The sequence below is a fragment of the Schistosoma haematobium genome, chromosome 1 (genome assembly GCF_000699445.3).
Source record: "Schistosoma haematobium chromosome 1, whole genome shotgun sequence".
NCBI classification, from domain to species: domain Eukaryota; kingdom Metazoa; phylum Platyhelminthes; class Trematoda; order Strigeidida; family Schistosomatidae; genus Schistosoma; species Schistosoma haematobium.
Window position 1 is genome coordinate 24,269,167 of NC_067196.1, and position 18,170 is coordinate 24,287,336.

An 18,170-nucleotide genomic window follows, 5' to 3' on the forward strand; every position below is an offset into this window, starting at 1 on the left:
TCATTCACAGACTTAATGGCACGTTGTTTATGGGAATTAATTTTAACGATTCAAAGTGTAATATAGATGTCCTATGCAGCAAAGCTGTAAATAGCGTTCACTAATAGGAACTTCTTTCCTGTATCCATAAAGAATAAGCTTCGCCGTTTGGTCACCTCCATACGCATCTACCAGTTCACCTACTCTTGTGGAGTAAGGTACATAGGTTGTATCCAGTCCTCGCTTTTAACTTGGATATGAGAACACGTCCCAGCGTGGTTCCATAGGGGAGCACACATACAACCTTTTATTGTTACTATTCATATTACGCAATCTAGTATCATAATCTTTCTATTACGCCATTATGCTTATTCCTTGTTCATATGTCCTTACAGGACTAGTAGTTTAACAAAACATTTTCATATATATATATATATATATATATATATATATATATATATATATATATATATGATTGTACAACTCTATAATAAATTTGTTGAAAAGAGATTCCTCCTCAGAACTTCGTGTTTTTAATATAGATGTGAAGCATATGTCTGGATTGTTGTATGCTTATCACTAATGGTGGTTGCGCAATATCCGAAATTGATCAAAGTCGGAAATGCAAATCATCGGATGTTAACTTAGCAGTCTAAAGGCTAAACGATTTCCTAGAGGCATGAAGGTTTCGGGTTCGATCGTTGGTCAGGCCATGAGTGAGTTCGGCTGTGAAATCTCATGCTACGATTCAAAGACTACCATGTTTTTCCTGGTTTTCAGTATTTGTCTGACTGAAGTCAGTCTGTAATGTTAAACTACAAAAGATTTGGTTTCTTAGACATTGGAAATATTTCACAAATTTTAGGGAAATTTCAGTCACCATTAAATTATTCTTATTCGGTATCTATGATGTAATTTGATGATAAAATTAATCATAAAAAAATTTGGAGAAGAGACCAATAATAAATAGAAAAAATTTATATCATGTCTTGAATGAAAAATGTTCATCTTGGAATGATTAGTTCGGTTATTTGGCTCAATCTGAATTCCGAATTCACTCTGAATGCATATCTATTCCAATAGAGTATAGATGGATCCATCCATAAGTCTCATTGTGCTATAAAAATATGATAGAATGAAACTTTCAGCTAAGTGGAAGACTATAAAAAACTGAAATAATATACAATTCTTTGATTTTTTACCGGATACATCACTACTACTAACTTGAAACAGAACTACCCATATCAGTACATACTATTCCAATCATTTAAAATAACATAAATTACGATATATTGTTTAGACTGAAACGTTGCGATAACTGAAAGTTTCTCGTTTTCTCCTTGTCTTTCTCTTATATTTTATCGTACTGAGCGAACGAGATGGTAGTTAAACAAACTTCAATGTGCCTGTAATGATTAATTATTTGGATGATCTTTTTGTACTAAGATAATGTTTAAAGAGCTTACAAATGTCTAATACCAAGTACATTTTTACAAAAATTTTATTGAAGAAAAGTCACAAGAATTTGGTTACACTGATGCATTAAGTTGAAAATGAAGACTGGAGGGAGGGTAATATTATGTATCCAATATAAGATGAGTGTCCAGAAAACTGATTAATTCTACACGCCTATATTGGTTTTAAATCTTGAGCGGTTCATATTCTGTGTTGAATCAACAGAATGATATGTACACGATACGGTTTTATGATCTTACACATATTAAATAAAATTTACGCTGGCTAGGCACAAAAAATGTAAAAGTATCACAAAACTTCATCTAACGAGAAAAAACTTAAGAAAAGTCCAATTACTGTCACACATACATTTTATTCAAGATAACTTTTAGTAAAGTAAGCATCACACAAAATGACTCAGATTTTGATTTCTGCTTGTAACCAATTATTTTAATATTTTCAATTTTAAGAATGACCGAAATCTGATTGCCCCCACTTGTGTTCTTGTCCACTACAATATGATGTGACATCCATCACTGTTCAATAATATATTTCGTACATAATCTATTAGTCTCAGAAGGGGGTCTTATAGATATTATAGTAATTTTATTAGTTGAGATCATGAGTTAATTGAAGCTAGACCACCCTAATCACTCTTTTGATCATATTGATCGCATATAATGAACATGGAAATATGGATCAGTCTTATCATAACAATAATAATGATGATAATCACAATTACTATTATTGTTATTATTATTATTATTATTATTGCTTTTAAGCAACGAACAACAACAAACATTGAAATGAAAGAAAAATATTCCAGTTGTTCAAATAAATCACTGTCGAAATTACAAAATCGCAAAGCTATTTTTGTTGTTGTTCTTTTCACTTTACAAGTTGTTAACACAAAGTAACCCCAAATATTACACTAGATTCCACACTGATTGTCATCATAAATGTCAATACTAAGTTACATTACATGTTTTTCCTCTTTACTTTTATCTTATAATTTCCACAGGAAAAATTATCATTCAAATGACAATATTATTCAGATAGAAAATGTTAGAAGAATAGTTAAAGTTTAAAGATAATCCAAAGTATGAATTAAAGTTAGATGAATGAGGGAAAATGACAAACTTTGGAAGCTAATTTTGAGATCAATAATTATATTTTTAAAGTACATTTATCAAATACTGATTTTATAATGTTTTTGGATCTTTCTAATTATAAGCTTTCGTTTGACTAATTATCAACTACTGTTTTTTATCTTTTCTTTTCCGTTCTAAACATACCGTTACTTACTAATAATCTTATTTTTGAGTCAAATACACAGTGGTTACATAATGTGTCTTATTTCCCTATTTTGAGCGGGTCTTATAGAAAGAGATTCTCTGTGAAGCAATGACTTATATTATGTTACTTAGTTGGGCATCAGTATTACTGTTTTAAGCGAAGTAGTTTGAGATTATAGGAATAACATTCAACAAACAATAATTAGACATGTAGATTTTTATTAATAAACTATGCTTTTATAGTACAGTGCTGTAGTGGACTTTGTCACTTGTTATCACTGATAAAGCTTTTATAACATTTCATGAGATCGAAAAGGGATGATAATAAAATACACTACGGATAATCGTCGAACAATCAGTTGAGCGGCACACATCACTGTACATCAACTTCATTGATTATGAAAAGGCATTTGACAGTGTAGATAGGAAAACCTTATGGAAACTCCTTCGACACTACGGAGTTCCTGAGAAGATTGTCAACATTATCCGGAACTCATACGACGGGCTACAGTGCGAAGTAGTGCATGGAGGACAGCTGACAGACGCATTCCAAGTAGGCACCGGAGTCAGACAAGGCTGTCTACTCTCCCTTTTTCACTTCTGGTGGTTGACTGGATCATGAAGACCTCGACATCTGAGGGAAAACACGGAATACAATGGACGGCTCAGAAGCAATTAGATGATTTGGACTTCGCGGATGACCTTGCCCTGCTATCGCATACACATGAACAAATGCAGATAAAGACAGCCAGTGTAGCAGCAGTCTCTGCATCAGTAGGCCACAACATACACAAGGGGGAGACCAAGGTCCTCAATTACAATCACTCTTGATAGCGAAACTCTGGAAGATGTAGAATCCTTCACATACCTGGGAAGTATCATCGATGAACAAGGAAGTTCAGATGCAGACGTAAAAGCGAGGACTGGCAAACAAATCAAGGGCCGCATTCCTACAATTGAATAACATATGGAACTCAAAACAACTTTCAACCAATACCAAAGTGAGAATCTTCAATACGAAAGTAAAGGCAGTTCTACTGTACGGAGCTGAGACTTGGAGAACTATAACAATCGCCATGAAGAAGGTACAAGTATTTATAAATAATTATCTACGCAAGATACTCAACATCCAGTGGCCGTATACCATCAGCAACAGCCTTCTGTGCGAGAGAACAAACCAGCTTCCAGCTGAAGAGGAAATTAGGAAAAGACGATGGAAATGGATAGGACATATATTTCGCAAATCATCAAACTACATCACAAGGCAAGCCCTAACTTGGAATCCTGAGGGGAAGCGGAAAAGAGGAAGTCTAAAGAACACATTACATCGGGAAATAAAAGCAGACATGAAAAAGATGAATAACAACTGGAAGGAACTGGAAAGGATTGCTTGGGACAGGGTTAGATGGTGAATGCTGGTGAGCGGCCTACGCTACTTCACGAGGAGTAACAGGCGTAAGTAAGTAATTAATTAATCATAAACCGAATATATATATATATATATATATAACGCTGTTATGTAATAACTAGGCTCAATTAAACAACTGATGAAGTTTTTCAATGAATTACATGATATCATAAATTGAGCATATGTCATTTAAGATTAAGGAATTGACACGAGTTTAAGCTAGTAGTTAATTTAATACCTTGGGATTCTCTCTTAAGAATATCAATATTTTGTTAAGTAACTACACAGTAATTTAATTAATATAGTCCCATATTTTTATGTTTTTGTAAGCCCTAATGACTGTACAACAGCATGAATAAACAATATCTTAACCAAATTATATAAAATATTGAAATTATAAAAAAAACATCCTCAAACAAGATAAAATCATGACTTGTTAACAAGTGATATGTTCCAATCCTAGTAAAAATTTTATTAGAACTATTAATTAAATAAATAGTTTTTTTAAAAACACATTTTAATCATACCTTTATTCGTAGAGAACGTTCTTCATCCAATTGATCTTCAAGATCTTTCACTCTTGTCTAGAATATAGAAAAATATCATACACAAAAATGAATATTATGGATGAAAATGTAAAACGATGATTAAACAGCGTGTTTAACTCCTTTTTCTAGTAGTTATCAAATGATATTCATCCTTAGATTTGTTAAAATTAAACTCTGATTAATTATTTAGTTTGTTTATGTGGTTGAACGATATTGATTAGTTTATTTTTCGATTTTGGTTGATCAGTATACATTTTGATTTTGTTGTTAAAAAAAATATCTTTAAACCATGATTACTACAAAGCGAAGATGGATGTGGATCAGCAGTGGAATCCAGGACGCACGTTTCGTTCTGTTTGGGTCTCATCAGATGGACGTACTTGCATCCCAGAGTTGATGTACACTCCGGGAATCGAATCCAGTACCGTCCGCTTCAAACGCCATCACGTCACCTACTTAATTACTGAGTCCTGACAGCTACTAGTCCAAAATAAGACGAAACGCGCGTTCTGGATTCCACTGCTATCCATCATCCATCTTGCTTATAGTGTTTATGACTTAAGGCAATATGGAGGCAATCTATGCAGCATGCACATATGCCAATGAGAGACTGATCGATTGCAGTCGTAAACATCAATGGGAAGATTTAAGTAAACAATACCAAGTGAATTTCAATTATCTAGTTAGTTCGAAAAATTATTTACAAGTTTAACGTAAAAGTTGTTATTTTTCTTGTTAGTTTTCCCGCTGATGGTTATACTGGTTTGTTATAAATGTCTTACATATCTAATGAATGTATAGATAGTTTGATTTTCTCATGGAGAATGAGTTTAGCTAATGGAAAACTTGGATTTTGGCAAGGTATCGAGTTTGATAAATTTAAGTGAATTACCATGACAATCATTTAGTTTAGTAGAAGTATTTTCTACTTTATTGTCATCATTATCTATTTATAATGATAGAATAAAATGTGTTTAATCCGAGTCGATAACCAAAATGCTTGAATTTAGTGGATAATCATTTTTTACCAAAAGAACATAGCAACGGCAAATCTGACATTATGTTAGGTTAACGTACATTTTGCAAAACTATTCAATGTGTTAAAATGATCTAGTCTGGACTATAATTAAATTCGAATTTTATTTCAATGTTTTTATAACATGTCGTTTATCTAAAATCCTAACAGTCCATATGGCAATGTGTTCACAGCCGTTTTAGATGTTGTCTTAAGTAGATGAAATTCATGAAACTTTGATTTTTTTTTTTTTTGTTTATACAGAAAAAGCCAGTGAAGTTGTAATGAATAAGAGTGTGTTAGAAACATAATTGTAATTTAATCAAATCTTAAAAGTAGAATTTAAAGCTAACTACTTTAATATTGTAAGATAAAGGGTTATCTAGATACAAAAATACATTGTATGACAAAGGCATTTAAAGTTATTCATATAATAAGAGATTCGAAAAAGTATTCGCTTGAATGAATATTTTAAAATAAATACTAAATCTACTTTGAAAATATGGTGTAAACTTTACTTTTCCAAATTTCTTGTATGGTGAACGATATAAAAATATAGAAATCATAAAAGAGTAATAAGCATGAATTTATTTTGCATTGTTTACTTGAACCTTCCCATTGATGTTTACGACTGCAATCGATCAGTCTCTCATTGGCATATGTGCATGCTGCATAGATTGCCTCCATATTGCCTTAAGTCATAAACACTATAAGCAAGATGGATGATGGATAGCAGTGGAATCCAGAACGCGCGTTTCGTCTTATTTTGGACTAGTGGCTGTCAGGACTCAGTAATTAAGTAGGTGACGTGATGGCGTTTGAAGCGGACGGTACTGGATTCGATTCCCGGAGTGTACATCAACTCTGGGATGCAAGTACGTCCATCTGATGAGACCCAAACAGAACGAAACGTGCGTCCTGGATTCCACTGCTAGCCACTATCCATCTTTGCTTATAACATGGATTCCAATTTCTTAACTTCCTCTGTATCATTAAGATAACATCCACGTCGTCATATTTGTCAAAGTTCTTTCTTTTATTCAAAATATAATGAAAAAATGAATTTCCTTTCTCTTATTACTAGAAGAGAAAGCAAACATTAGGATCAAATAATGATAATGATTGAAATTTGTTAATCCATTATATTCATATTAGATTAGTCAATATTTTAAACAAGTATTTGCATTACTCACTTTACAATACAATCCATAGTGTTTGCTTCCCAAAGAAATGGTCGAATATTTAACAAAATGCCAAGTGTTATTAACAAATGTTTGTGTTAGTGAACAAAATAAATCATATAATATAATAAAATGAATTTTTCATTTGAAAAAAATATCTTGATTGTACTTTTGTGGCTCAATGATCTGAATCAGATTTCGGTGAACGAATAAACATGCAATAAATTTAAATTTTCCATTTGCACATAAGCTAATCCGGTTTGTGCGATGGGGGTAATCAGATGTCAAATATGGATTCAGTTGGATGAGTCTATTTCATGCAATCTTTTAATCAGGTAAACATAAATAATGGAAACCGGAGTCGATCATCTAAACCCCGTTTGACAAGTCATGACTTATTATTTATAGCCAGACAGAAATATACTAGAGAAATGTGATGAGTAGCATAAGCGATACATACATATGCACTCAAACAAAAACAGTCAAGCTTATAAGCAAATAATTGACGAGGTCAAAATTAATTATTCTGTCCGAAAACTCAAGTAGCCCATGTATGCATTATTTAGTACTAGACTTTACAGTACAACCATAGACTTTTTTCGGTATTTCAGAGAAAAATCCGTTTGTTTCAAAAACTTTGTGTATTTTAGGATTTCCTATTAAGCAAAGATTATATAAACAATCATTGCAACAAGTTGAGCAACAGACTGGTTCAGTAAGCTATAGAGGAACTATGAGGTTACAATTTTCAAATCCTCTAACCCTATTGTCAGTAAGGCTCGTACATAATGTCTCGGTAAATGTTATTAAGTTAACTCACCTCTAGTCTTATTGTTCCAGGAGATGAAGATCTATATAGACCTCGTCCCATGGCGATAGTCCGATCACGATCATCGAGTTGAATGGCTGCCATTATTCACTATTGAACTATAAAGATGATCCTTCTTCAATTCGAGTTTAGAAAAAAACAATCACCGAAAACCTCGAATTTCAATGCTTTAGTTTAGAAAGTCAAAAGGATGAAAGTACTTGGTATTGTTATTATATGGATTTATTATGAACTTAAATTGTAACAATAAACAAACTTTTTATGACTTATTTTGATGGTGGTTAACTTATTGATTTGTCATTGGGATAGTAATTTGGGGCTGTCTAAATATTAAAAAAGGGATTAGTTTCCAAAATTCACCCCTCAGTATTTCTTTCAGTGGTTTATCTATAAAACTAGTAGCACGTGTGTTTTGCACGTAAATCCCCCATGTATCTCTCACCTCTCATCGTACACAACTTTCAACTTTCCTTAGCTCTTCCTATTCGACCAAGCATTGTACCCCATCAGTCATTTAAACTAATCAATTTTTCTATTGGTTGTTCAGAAATTTACAGTCTGACTTCCTATCTTGAAAGGTAGGATAAGTGATGGAACAAAATATTTGATCGATAATGTGATAGACACATTCGATCCATCCGTATTACTAAACAAAAAGATGTTAATTTAAGCACATACATTATGAATTACTACTTCCTTAATTAGTCGTGCATCAATGGTGCTAAAACCAGTCATCCCGTTGGAATGACTTTACAGTTTAGGCAATCTAGTGAGAAGAATTTTATTAGAAATATATGTTATATGAGCACGATGCATTTCGAACTGCTTGATCATGCATTAAGTTATTAGCCTCTTAAAATCTTTTGGTTCTAAACACCCTCATTTATATGGATTGCCTGAAATTCACGTCTGATTTTTACGTTGTATTGGTTACCTAAAAATAATCTTGTAAAAGGGTTATCAAAACTACTGAAACCTATTCAAAGATGTTTATTTAAATATTATCTGAAGGAGTCGTTCGAGTTGACAGCTTACTCAGGTAATATCAATGCTAGGAAAAAGATAATACGTTCTTTCAATCGAAACCGTACTTAGTAAAATAATGTTGGATATCTATGAAAGTTTAGAAACTGTTTGAAGGGTCATCCTACGTTGAGATATATTATGCTTTTGTCACCTAAGTAGTTTGTCTAAATCACTTAACCATCCAGAACTTTGTGGAATAGTGTTGTGTGGAATCGATTGTCAATAGAATGTTCTATTCAGCCAAGATCATTACTACTCAGAAAATAACGACCATGCCTAATCAAATACCTAAATAGCAATTAAACGACTGAGTGACCAAATGAAGCTACTTGTTTAAGCTTTCTAGTCCCTGCTACATTAAATCATTAAACGATTTGAAACTAAATAAATTGTAAACATTTGCAAATCTTACCAGAGAAATATATAGCGATTTCAAAGGTTAGTTTACTCAAGACATTGATATAAGATTTATTATTTATCAAAGACTTAGGAATATTACCAAGAATCAGTAGTCTAATCTGAATTATTGAACTTTTTTTAAACAAAATAGTTTTTATTGAAGTTGGGACGTCATTCTGTTAGTATTCATTCACTCGATAACTAATGTAAAGTGAATACAGTTTACTGTCAATAATCAATATTTTATGGTAAGAAATAATTCTTATACACAGAACTATTCCTTCAATAATCCTAGTTAGAATGGTGTAGGATAAATATTCGTTTATTGTTATCGGAGGAAACATACCACACTAAGAATTATGCTAGAAGTATCCTTCCCCCAACTAAATATTAACATAAAATGATTATTTCTTGGTGTGTTACAAATGGAGCATTCAAGATTTGCATTAATTTCTCATAAGTAGTATATTCGATGCTGCTTAAGTGACCAACTTGAAATATAGTCAAAAACTGACACATTACTGAGGCTGTGTTCCATCGATTAGTATGTACCTAAAAATATCTGATTACGCAATTACAATTATCTTTTCTTATAGCCTCATGATTTCCGTGAATTAAATTAAATTATTATTGATTGATGTGAAAAAAATGAATTAGTTAGAACGGACGACAAATTTTATCACTAACCAGATCAGAAATGAAATGCCATAAATATTTGAATAATTACTCACTATGTAGTGCATCGTACACATTGTTCTGTTATTAATAATGCTTTAACAAACTGCTCTGATTGCATTTTATTCAAGCTTGGTAGCTAAGTTATAATTATGGGCTATTCAGGCAAAATATATATATAAATATATGTATATATCTAGCGTATTACCAAGCAACTCGATCGTCATAATCGGTAGCTTTCTTTAGTGAGTGATAAACTTTCAGTATGCCTCATTTTGAAAGATTTTAATCCTCCTCGAAACAATTTATAAAGGTCTTGATGAGATCCCGAGCTGTCATAATATTTGAATTACTAAAATCAAATGACAGGGAAATAACAGAATAGCATATTTGCGTGCAATGAAATGCGATGAATAAACTTATTTTGTAGATAATTTTTTTCATTGCTAACGTTTTCTGTCATTCCATTTAGTTTGTGCAATCATTTTCATCGACCAAAAGCTTGCTGGATACGTTTAACTTCGACTTTCGCGGCACCCCTTTTTCGTTTCACATACATGGCACACTGATTGTTGTTTACAAATGTACATCTGGTCCTGCACTCCTTGTTCTTAGATTTAATCAGCTGTCACATTGACAGGTCATCAATACAATTATCACGTACATTTACATATCAATCTTTTCCTCATTATGGAATTAAATCTGACATATTAATGAGGATTATTTGCTACATTCGGACTTATTAATTATACAATAGAATTGTGAATCTACTGACCAAATCAAACACTTTTCCCCCTGACTGAAAATGTAATGTCTAATTTTTTATCCGCGCACTTAAACTTTTGTATATAATCAATTGATTCTGCATTTCATTCACTTTTGGTATTTGCAAGTTTTTGCACCACCACAACTACATCAACACACAACAGCCAAGGTTAACTGCATGTCATTTTTTAAAATTGATTGAGTTTAACCTACTTACTGAATTTTAACAAGTAGTATAATTACTATACAAAAATAGTCTGATAAAGGAGTTAAGATCAGATGGGTTTTGTGGAGATTGTAGTAATTTCCATTCCATGGTGGTCTAGCTTCAACTGACTTCAACTGATCTTAACCATTGAAATTACTACAATCTCCACAAAACCCATCTGATATTAATCAACATACGCTCACTAGTGACTGGCTTCACGAGGCATATCCTGGAGTTCTAGTGAGAAGTAGTAACCAGTGGAGTTCAACCAGGTCTCTTATGAGATAGTAACTCACTGAAGACAATGGTGGATGTGCCGCTCAATTTCGTGGATTATTTGAAGTTAGACGTTAACACCGTTGGATGCCAGCTCAGTGGTCTAACGGCTAAGTGCTCTCGCGCGAAACTAGTAGGTCCTGAGTTCGAGTCTCGCAGAGGGTGAGGTCGTGGATGCGCACTGCTGGGGAGTCCCACAATAGGATGAAACGGTCGTCCAGTACTTCCAGGTTTTCCATGGTGGTCTAGCTTCAACTGACTCATGATCTTAACCATTGAAAAGAGTTAAGAAACAAACAGATATAACAATATGTTGTTCAATATCTTCCGATCTTACTAAGATTCTATGATAGACCCAAATCAAAACAACGTGAGAGGAGGTATTTCTGCCATGTGATGTTGATGGCAAGTCATAATAATGTAAAATTAAATATTGTTCATAAACCGTTACGTCCAGTCAATGCTTAAGATCACATGAGTCCAGGCCATAGTTTTACTTAGCAACCACTTGGATTAGAGAATCCCATGTTTAACTGGATCACCCGATAATTTTCAAATGCATAATATACGTACAACTTCCCTCCTTGAGGATTTTGATCTATCTACGTGAGATTTAAAAGTTGAGCATGGATGGGTGGTGCAACGTATGTATAAAAGGTACAAACATTCATATATAATATTCAATTATTCTCGGAAATGAACGGAATGTTGTAGTGTCTGTCAGTCTGGGGATATTTTTTGGTAGAATGTTCACTACCTAGACCTAGTGGGTGACCATCTTCATCAAATATGTATCCAAGGTATTTAACAGATCCAAGTAAAAGTTTATGCTTTTTCTTTTGTAACTGGAAACCAGTTTGATATATTTTGGCAGGTAATAGGTCCAATTGACTCATTAAATCCTCCTCAGTTGAACCAGCAGCTTTAATATCGTCAAAATAAGCTGCTTTATCTTCCAGATCCGATGTCATAGCATTCATGATTTGCGGAAGATATCTGGTCCTGGTTTTACACCGAATGTCAGTCGGTGAATGTGATGGAGTCCATTTTGTGTACTAATAGTTAGAAAATTCCTTGAATCTCTATCAGCTCCCATTTGCAAGTAAACTTCAGATAAATTAATTTTTGAAAAAAACATACCATTTTGTGGAACAGACAAATTCTCTGCCAGGGGTAGAGGATATGAATGATTTTGTAAAACAACATTTAAAGCAGTCAAAAAGTCCACACAAAGACGATCAATTCAATTTGCGTTCTAAACTACTACAACTGCTCGTGTTGAACAATATCCGGCTGTATTCCACTTAGCTTGTTTATTCAGTCTAAATCACTACCAGCTTTATCAGTGGCAGAAAATAGGACTCGGCGTTTTAAACAAAAACGGGTTTCACACCTCGTCATATGTATGATTTCGCCTTTGCAATTGTGCAACACCCCAACTTGTCCTAGTTATATTCGAAGAAAATCAAGTTATGGGTAACTTTGGGGAACTATTTATGGACTGTATTATATATATTCTTATGGCATAACTGCTAAGTGACTAAATCATATATATTTATATTCCTTTAATCATAAGCTTCCATTTGACTACTGTTATACGATTTACTATTCTTAAGTTATTCCCAATTTACTAGTTACAGTCTCTCTCAATCTTACTTACTTACTTACACCTGTTACTCCTCATGAAGGAGCATAGGTCGCTCACCAGCATTCTCCATCCAACCCTGTCCTGGGCAATCCTTTCCAGCTCCTTCCAGTTGTAATTCATCCTTTTCATATCTGCTTCTATTATCCGACGTAACGTGTTCTTTGGCCTTCCTCTTTTCCGCTTCCCTTCAGGATTCCAAGTTAGGGCTTGCCTCGTGATGCAGTTTGACGATTTGCGTAATGTATGTCCTATCCATTTCCATCGTCTTTTCCTAATTTCCTCTTCAGCTGGAAGTTGGTTTGTTCTCTCCCACAGAAGGCTATTGCTGATGGTATCCGGCCAATGGATGTTGAGTATCTTGCGTAGACAGCTATTTATAAATACTTGTACTTTCTTGATTGTGGTTGTTGTAGTTCTCCAAGTTTCAGCTCCATACAGTAGAATTGCCTTGACGTTCGTATTGAAGATTCTCACTTTGATATTGGTTGAAAGTTGTTTTGAGTTCCATATGTTATTCAATTGTAGGAATGCGGCCCTTGCTTTGCCAATCCTCGCCTTTACGTCTGCATCTGAACCTCCATGTCTATCGACGATGCTTCCCAGATATGTGAAGGATTCTACATCTTCCAGAGTTTCGCCATCAAGGGTGATTGGATTGCTGTTCTCCGCTTTGAATTTGAGGACCTTGGTTTTCCCTTTGTGTATGCTGAGGCCTACTGATGCAGAGACTGCTGCTACATTGGCTGTCTTTATCTGAATCTGTTCACGTGTACGTGATAGGAGGGCTAGGTCATCTGCGAAGTCCAGATCGTCTAATTGGTTCTGAGCTGTCCATTGTATTCCGTGTTTTCCTTCAGATGTCGAGGTCTTCATAATCCAGTCGACCACCAGAAGAAAGAGGAAGGGAGAGAGTAAACAGCCTTGTCTGACTCCGGTCCTTACTTGGAATGCATCTGTCAGCTGTCCTCCATGCACTACTTTGCACTGTAGCCCGTCGTATGAGTTCCGGATAATATTGACAATCTTCTCAGGAACTCCGTAGTGTCGAAGAAGTTTCCATAATGTCCTCCTATCTACACTGTCGAATGCCTTTTCATAATCAATGAAGTTGATGTATAGTGACGAGTTCCACTCAACTGATTGTTCGACGATGATCCGTAGTGTTGCAATTTGGTCTGTGCACGACCGATCCTTTCGGAACCCAGCTTGTTGATCTCGAAGTTGGGCATCTACTGCACCCTTCATCCGGTTCAGCAACACCCTGTTGAAGACTTTCCCTGGTATTGACAGTAGTGTAATGCCTCTGTAGTTTTCACATTTGCTCAGATCTCCTTTCTTTGGAATCTTGATGAGGTGTCCTTCTTTCCAGTCCATTGGCACTTGTTCCTCCTCCCAAATCTTTTTGAATAGAGGGTAAAGCATGCTTGTGGTTGCTTCGACGTCTGATTTCAGTGCTTCAGCTGGTATGTTGTCGGGTCCTGCTGCTTTCCCGTTCTTGATTTGTCTGACGGCCATTCTAATTTCTTCCGTCGTTGGTGGGTTGACATCTATAGGAAGATCTGTGTGTGCTGCTTCGATGTTCGGTGGATTCATTGGAGCCGGCCTATTCAGGAGTTCCTCGAAGTATTCTACCCATCTGTTTCGCTGTTGTTGAATTTCAGTGATTGGCTTGCCTTCTTTGTCTTTGACCGGCCTCTCTGGTTTACTGTATTTCCCTGATAGTTTCTTCGTTGTATCGTAGAGCTGTTTCATATTTCCTTCTCTAGCAGCTTTTTCTGCCGTCGTTGCTAATTCTTCCACGTATTTCTTCCTGTCGGCTCTAATGCTCCTCTTCACTTGCTTGTTTGCTTCTATGTATTCAGCTTGTGCTTGGACTTTCTCTGCTCGTGTTCGGCTGTTGTTAATTGCTGCCTTCTTGTTCTTCCTTTCTTTGATCTTGTCCAGTGTTTCTATAGAGATCCATTCCTTATGATGGTGTTTCTTTAGGCCCAGAACCTCTTGACACGTTGAAGTCAATGTTTCTTTGATGCCTTTCCAGTTGTCCTCCATGGTAGTTTCTTCTTCCTTCAGTAGATCTTGAAAGGCTTGGAATCTGTTGTTGAGAGCTATCTTGAATTCATTGAGTTTGTCAGTATCTCGAAGGAAGGCTGTATTGAACCTTTGTATTGCTGTTTGTCCACTTGTCCAGTTCTTTTTAGCTTCAGTTTTAAATTGGCTACAACTAGGTGGTGATCTGAAGCTACGTCAGCTCCTCTCCTGGTTCTCACATCTTCCATTGTCCTTCGGAATTTTTTTGATGCAAATATGGTCTATCTGGTTCTCTGTAGTGTGGTCCGGTGAGATCCATGTAGCCTTGTGTATACGTTTGTGTGGAAATATTGTGCCTCCTATGACTAATTTGTTGAATGCACACAAATTTGAAAATCTTTCTCCATTTTCGTTCCTCTCTCCCAGTCCATGTCGTCCCATAATATCTTCATATCCAGTGTTGTCTATTCCGACCTTGGCATTTAGATCTCCCATCAGAATGGTGAGGTCCTTTCTTGAGCATTTCTCTATGATTGACTGCAGCCGCTCGTAGAATTGATCTTTAATGTCGTCGTTGCTATCATTGGTGGGTGCATAACATTGGATAATATTCATTAAGATCCCCTCCTTCTTTGTTTTGAATGATGCTTTGATGATTCTGGATCCGTGGGATTCCCATCCTACAAGTGCATTTCGTGCTACTTTGGACAGCATTAGAGCAACTCCCTGTGTGTGTGGAGCATTTTCCTCTTCGTGACCGGAGTATAGCAGCATCTCTCCCGTAGCTAGCCTTTTCTGTCCAGCTTGGGTCCAGTGGGTTTCGCTGATTCCCAGTACTGCCAAGTTGTATCTCCTCATTTCCGATGCTATTTGGCTGGTCTTCCCGGTTTCCCACATTGTTCTAACGTTCCATGTACCTATAGAAATTTTTGCTCTGGTTGTTAGAAGGGGCATCGGCCTCGTGGCTTCCGAAGGAATTCGGCTTTCACCATGAAGCGTCATAATTCTTCTAAATGAAGACCTTCTAACTCTCAGGGCAGAGTTAAAATGGTTTGAATTATTTTTTCTGGTAAGCGTTTTTTAGCGAGTTAGTTTTCTACGGGATGGGGACGCTAACCCCATGCCCAACCCTCCTCCTTTACCCGGGCTTGGGACTGGCAGTAACTCTAGAAGAGCTACAGGCGGAGTTCTCTCTCAATCACAGCCACTTTTTTTTGCTTGATCTTGTATAATTGTTATTTTCTATTTTATGGTATGATGTGGTCTGGATTGCTTGTATATCAACCAAGAATGTCTGAAATATATGATTCATACAGTCGGAGCTGATATTGGTGTTCTGCTCTCAACAGGTAAGGCTTTATGAGAAGGACCAATAAGGACTCTGAGCTTTTAGTACCGGTCAACGCGTCATTGGTTTGGTACAGTGCTAAGATTTTGCGATTAGTGAATCATAAAGCGTGATAATTAACAGGATCAAAAGACATAACAGTCCTGGAACAGTTTTGTATGTTTTCTGAAAAGGTGTTCTATCGTTATGGCATTTTTTAGTTACTTGGATGATGGGTAGATCTCTAGAATTATTTGAAATTTTTATCGTGCACATATCGCTCAGAGACAAACCCTATATATTCCGTTTATTTATCTGATCTATACCAATAAGGTCCAAATTATATCAACTCGTTAAACAGCAATTTCCCGCAAAGTAATTATCTAGAAACTTTATGGTCCATTTCATTGTTCCAACAGACTAATATATATCTCCGGATCCATTTCGGACTGTGTTTGATTGATAGTACTTGAGGACTAACCACTGAATTCCATGTCCTTTAAGTGATTAACGTGATATTTAACCTCTTATCCAATTATAATCGAATATAAACACTGCTGCCCATTAAGTCAACACTTCGTCTTTAATCAGCTACATTTAATGCAAGTGTAGCTTATATACTTGCTCTGACATTTGTGAAAAGGCTTCGTTGGCTTTGATCTCAAGCTTCCTCTATCTCGGCAGTGTTTACGGCCGACTTTACTCAATGTGGCTCATCTACGATTTCTGAAACCCCGAAATTCTGAGAAGTGTACCAACACCGTACCAACATTTCAGGTTTACTAGCCATTAGCATTTTGTGGTAATAGTCGGTAGCGCCATTTCATTGTCGTGTTTCATAGGAGATAAAAAAACGCATGAGAAAGATGGCATTAGTCCGTTGGTTTAGTCCAGAAATGAATAACAGGCGTTTAAACTAGACACTGGATAGTACATTTAACTTGAATTTTACTGCTTGTAAATATACTCCGTCGGCGTACCTAATGCGATATTCGTCAGCTTCTTTTGTCATCTGTAAGCAAACATACTGGATACGAAATGTTGACACTTTTACAAAACTTTTTATTTAGAATGTTGATGGTTTTAATCGGAATTAACTTCTCGAGAATGTTTAAGCAGTATATGATTTCTGTGCTTTTGATGCACATTGTGAACAAGTTTCTGTTAGAGTGACTGGACATACTTTGCGTCATCCATAGAAGAAAATTCTACTCAGAAAATATCTTTTATTCTACCAAACCATGCTTCAGAGTTATGATCATTTATGACCATTTACAAGAAAAATAAATCCTGGAATATGGCTAAGATATGACTCTATACCTTTGTTGTTGTGGAATACTTAACAACTAAATAGAAGTTTCGTCATAACTATTTCCAAGAGTTGCTTTGGTGAAGTTAATACCTACCGTTGCTGCTGAAATAGTGACTGCATCTATTCAAAAGAAAATGTCACTTTGACACTGCTTCGATAAAAATATCTTTGGGCCAGTATTATAAATCTGAAGTGCTGTTACTAATATGATGATTTTTTGCTCAAAGATCAACGTCGTCAACTTGTTATAGATTGAGACACTAATCAATATTATGTATTAAATCCACCAATCCGAATTCTAACAATAGTCTTTATCTCGCGTCTGCTATTCTGTTTGTAGACTAGCGTCCGAGACTTGACCAATCACACTTTTAAACAGCGCAGCTTACCTTGAGCTGACGCAAGCTGAGCTCCAATCAGTTCACTATCTGTGAGCTCTTTTCTATCTCCAACCTTCAGTCCAAAGAAAGATCAGCCGCCAACCTGTATTATTATTGCATCTCAATTATATGTGGGTCTACATACGGACATACGAGACCACGATATTATGAAAAGTCACAGGCCAAAAGTGACTATGAATGGGGCAGGCTGTGAATAATTGATTAGCAATAAACAAGGAATAAAAAGAGGTGTAATAATAGTTAGTGGGCTCAATAAAACGTATGATAACCGGAATATATAAACATAGAACGCTAGTTATTTGTCAACCATGCATAATAATGGTCTGTAAAGTACTCCTGAGATTTACCAGTTCTTCAATTTTCTTTCTGATGCATTACTCCCGAAGGTATTCACG

General features: G+C 35.4%; 1 protein-coding gene across 2 annotated transcripts in view; it reads right to left on the reverse strand.

Annotated features, from left to right (window-relative positions):
* Nucleotides 1-8,548, reverse strand: part of MS3_00005684 (uncharacterized protein) — a gene marked incomplete at its 3' end in the record, with an annotated part of 31,345 nt that extends 22,797 nt beyond the window's left edge. For both annotated transcript variants that reach the window (XM_051213781.1, XM_012943616.3), the window contains exons 1-2: nt 7,702-8,548; nt 4,665-4,721 (exon numbers count right to left, since the gene is read on the reverse strand). In XM_051213781.1, the coding sequence (XP_051073492.1) occupies nt 4,665-4,721; nt 7,702-7,794 (150 nt within the window). In that variant the 5' untranslated portion in view covers nt 7,795-8,548. The remainder of the gene's footprint in view (nt 1-4,664; nt 4,722-7,701) is intronic.
* Between the last annotated feature and the right edge of the window lie 9,622 nt (nt 8,549-18,170).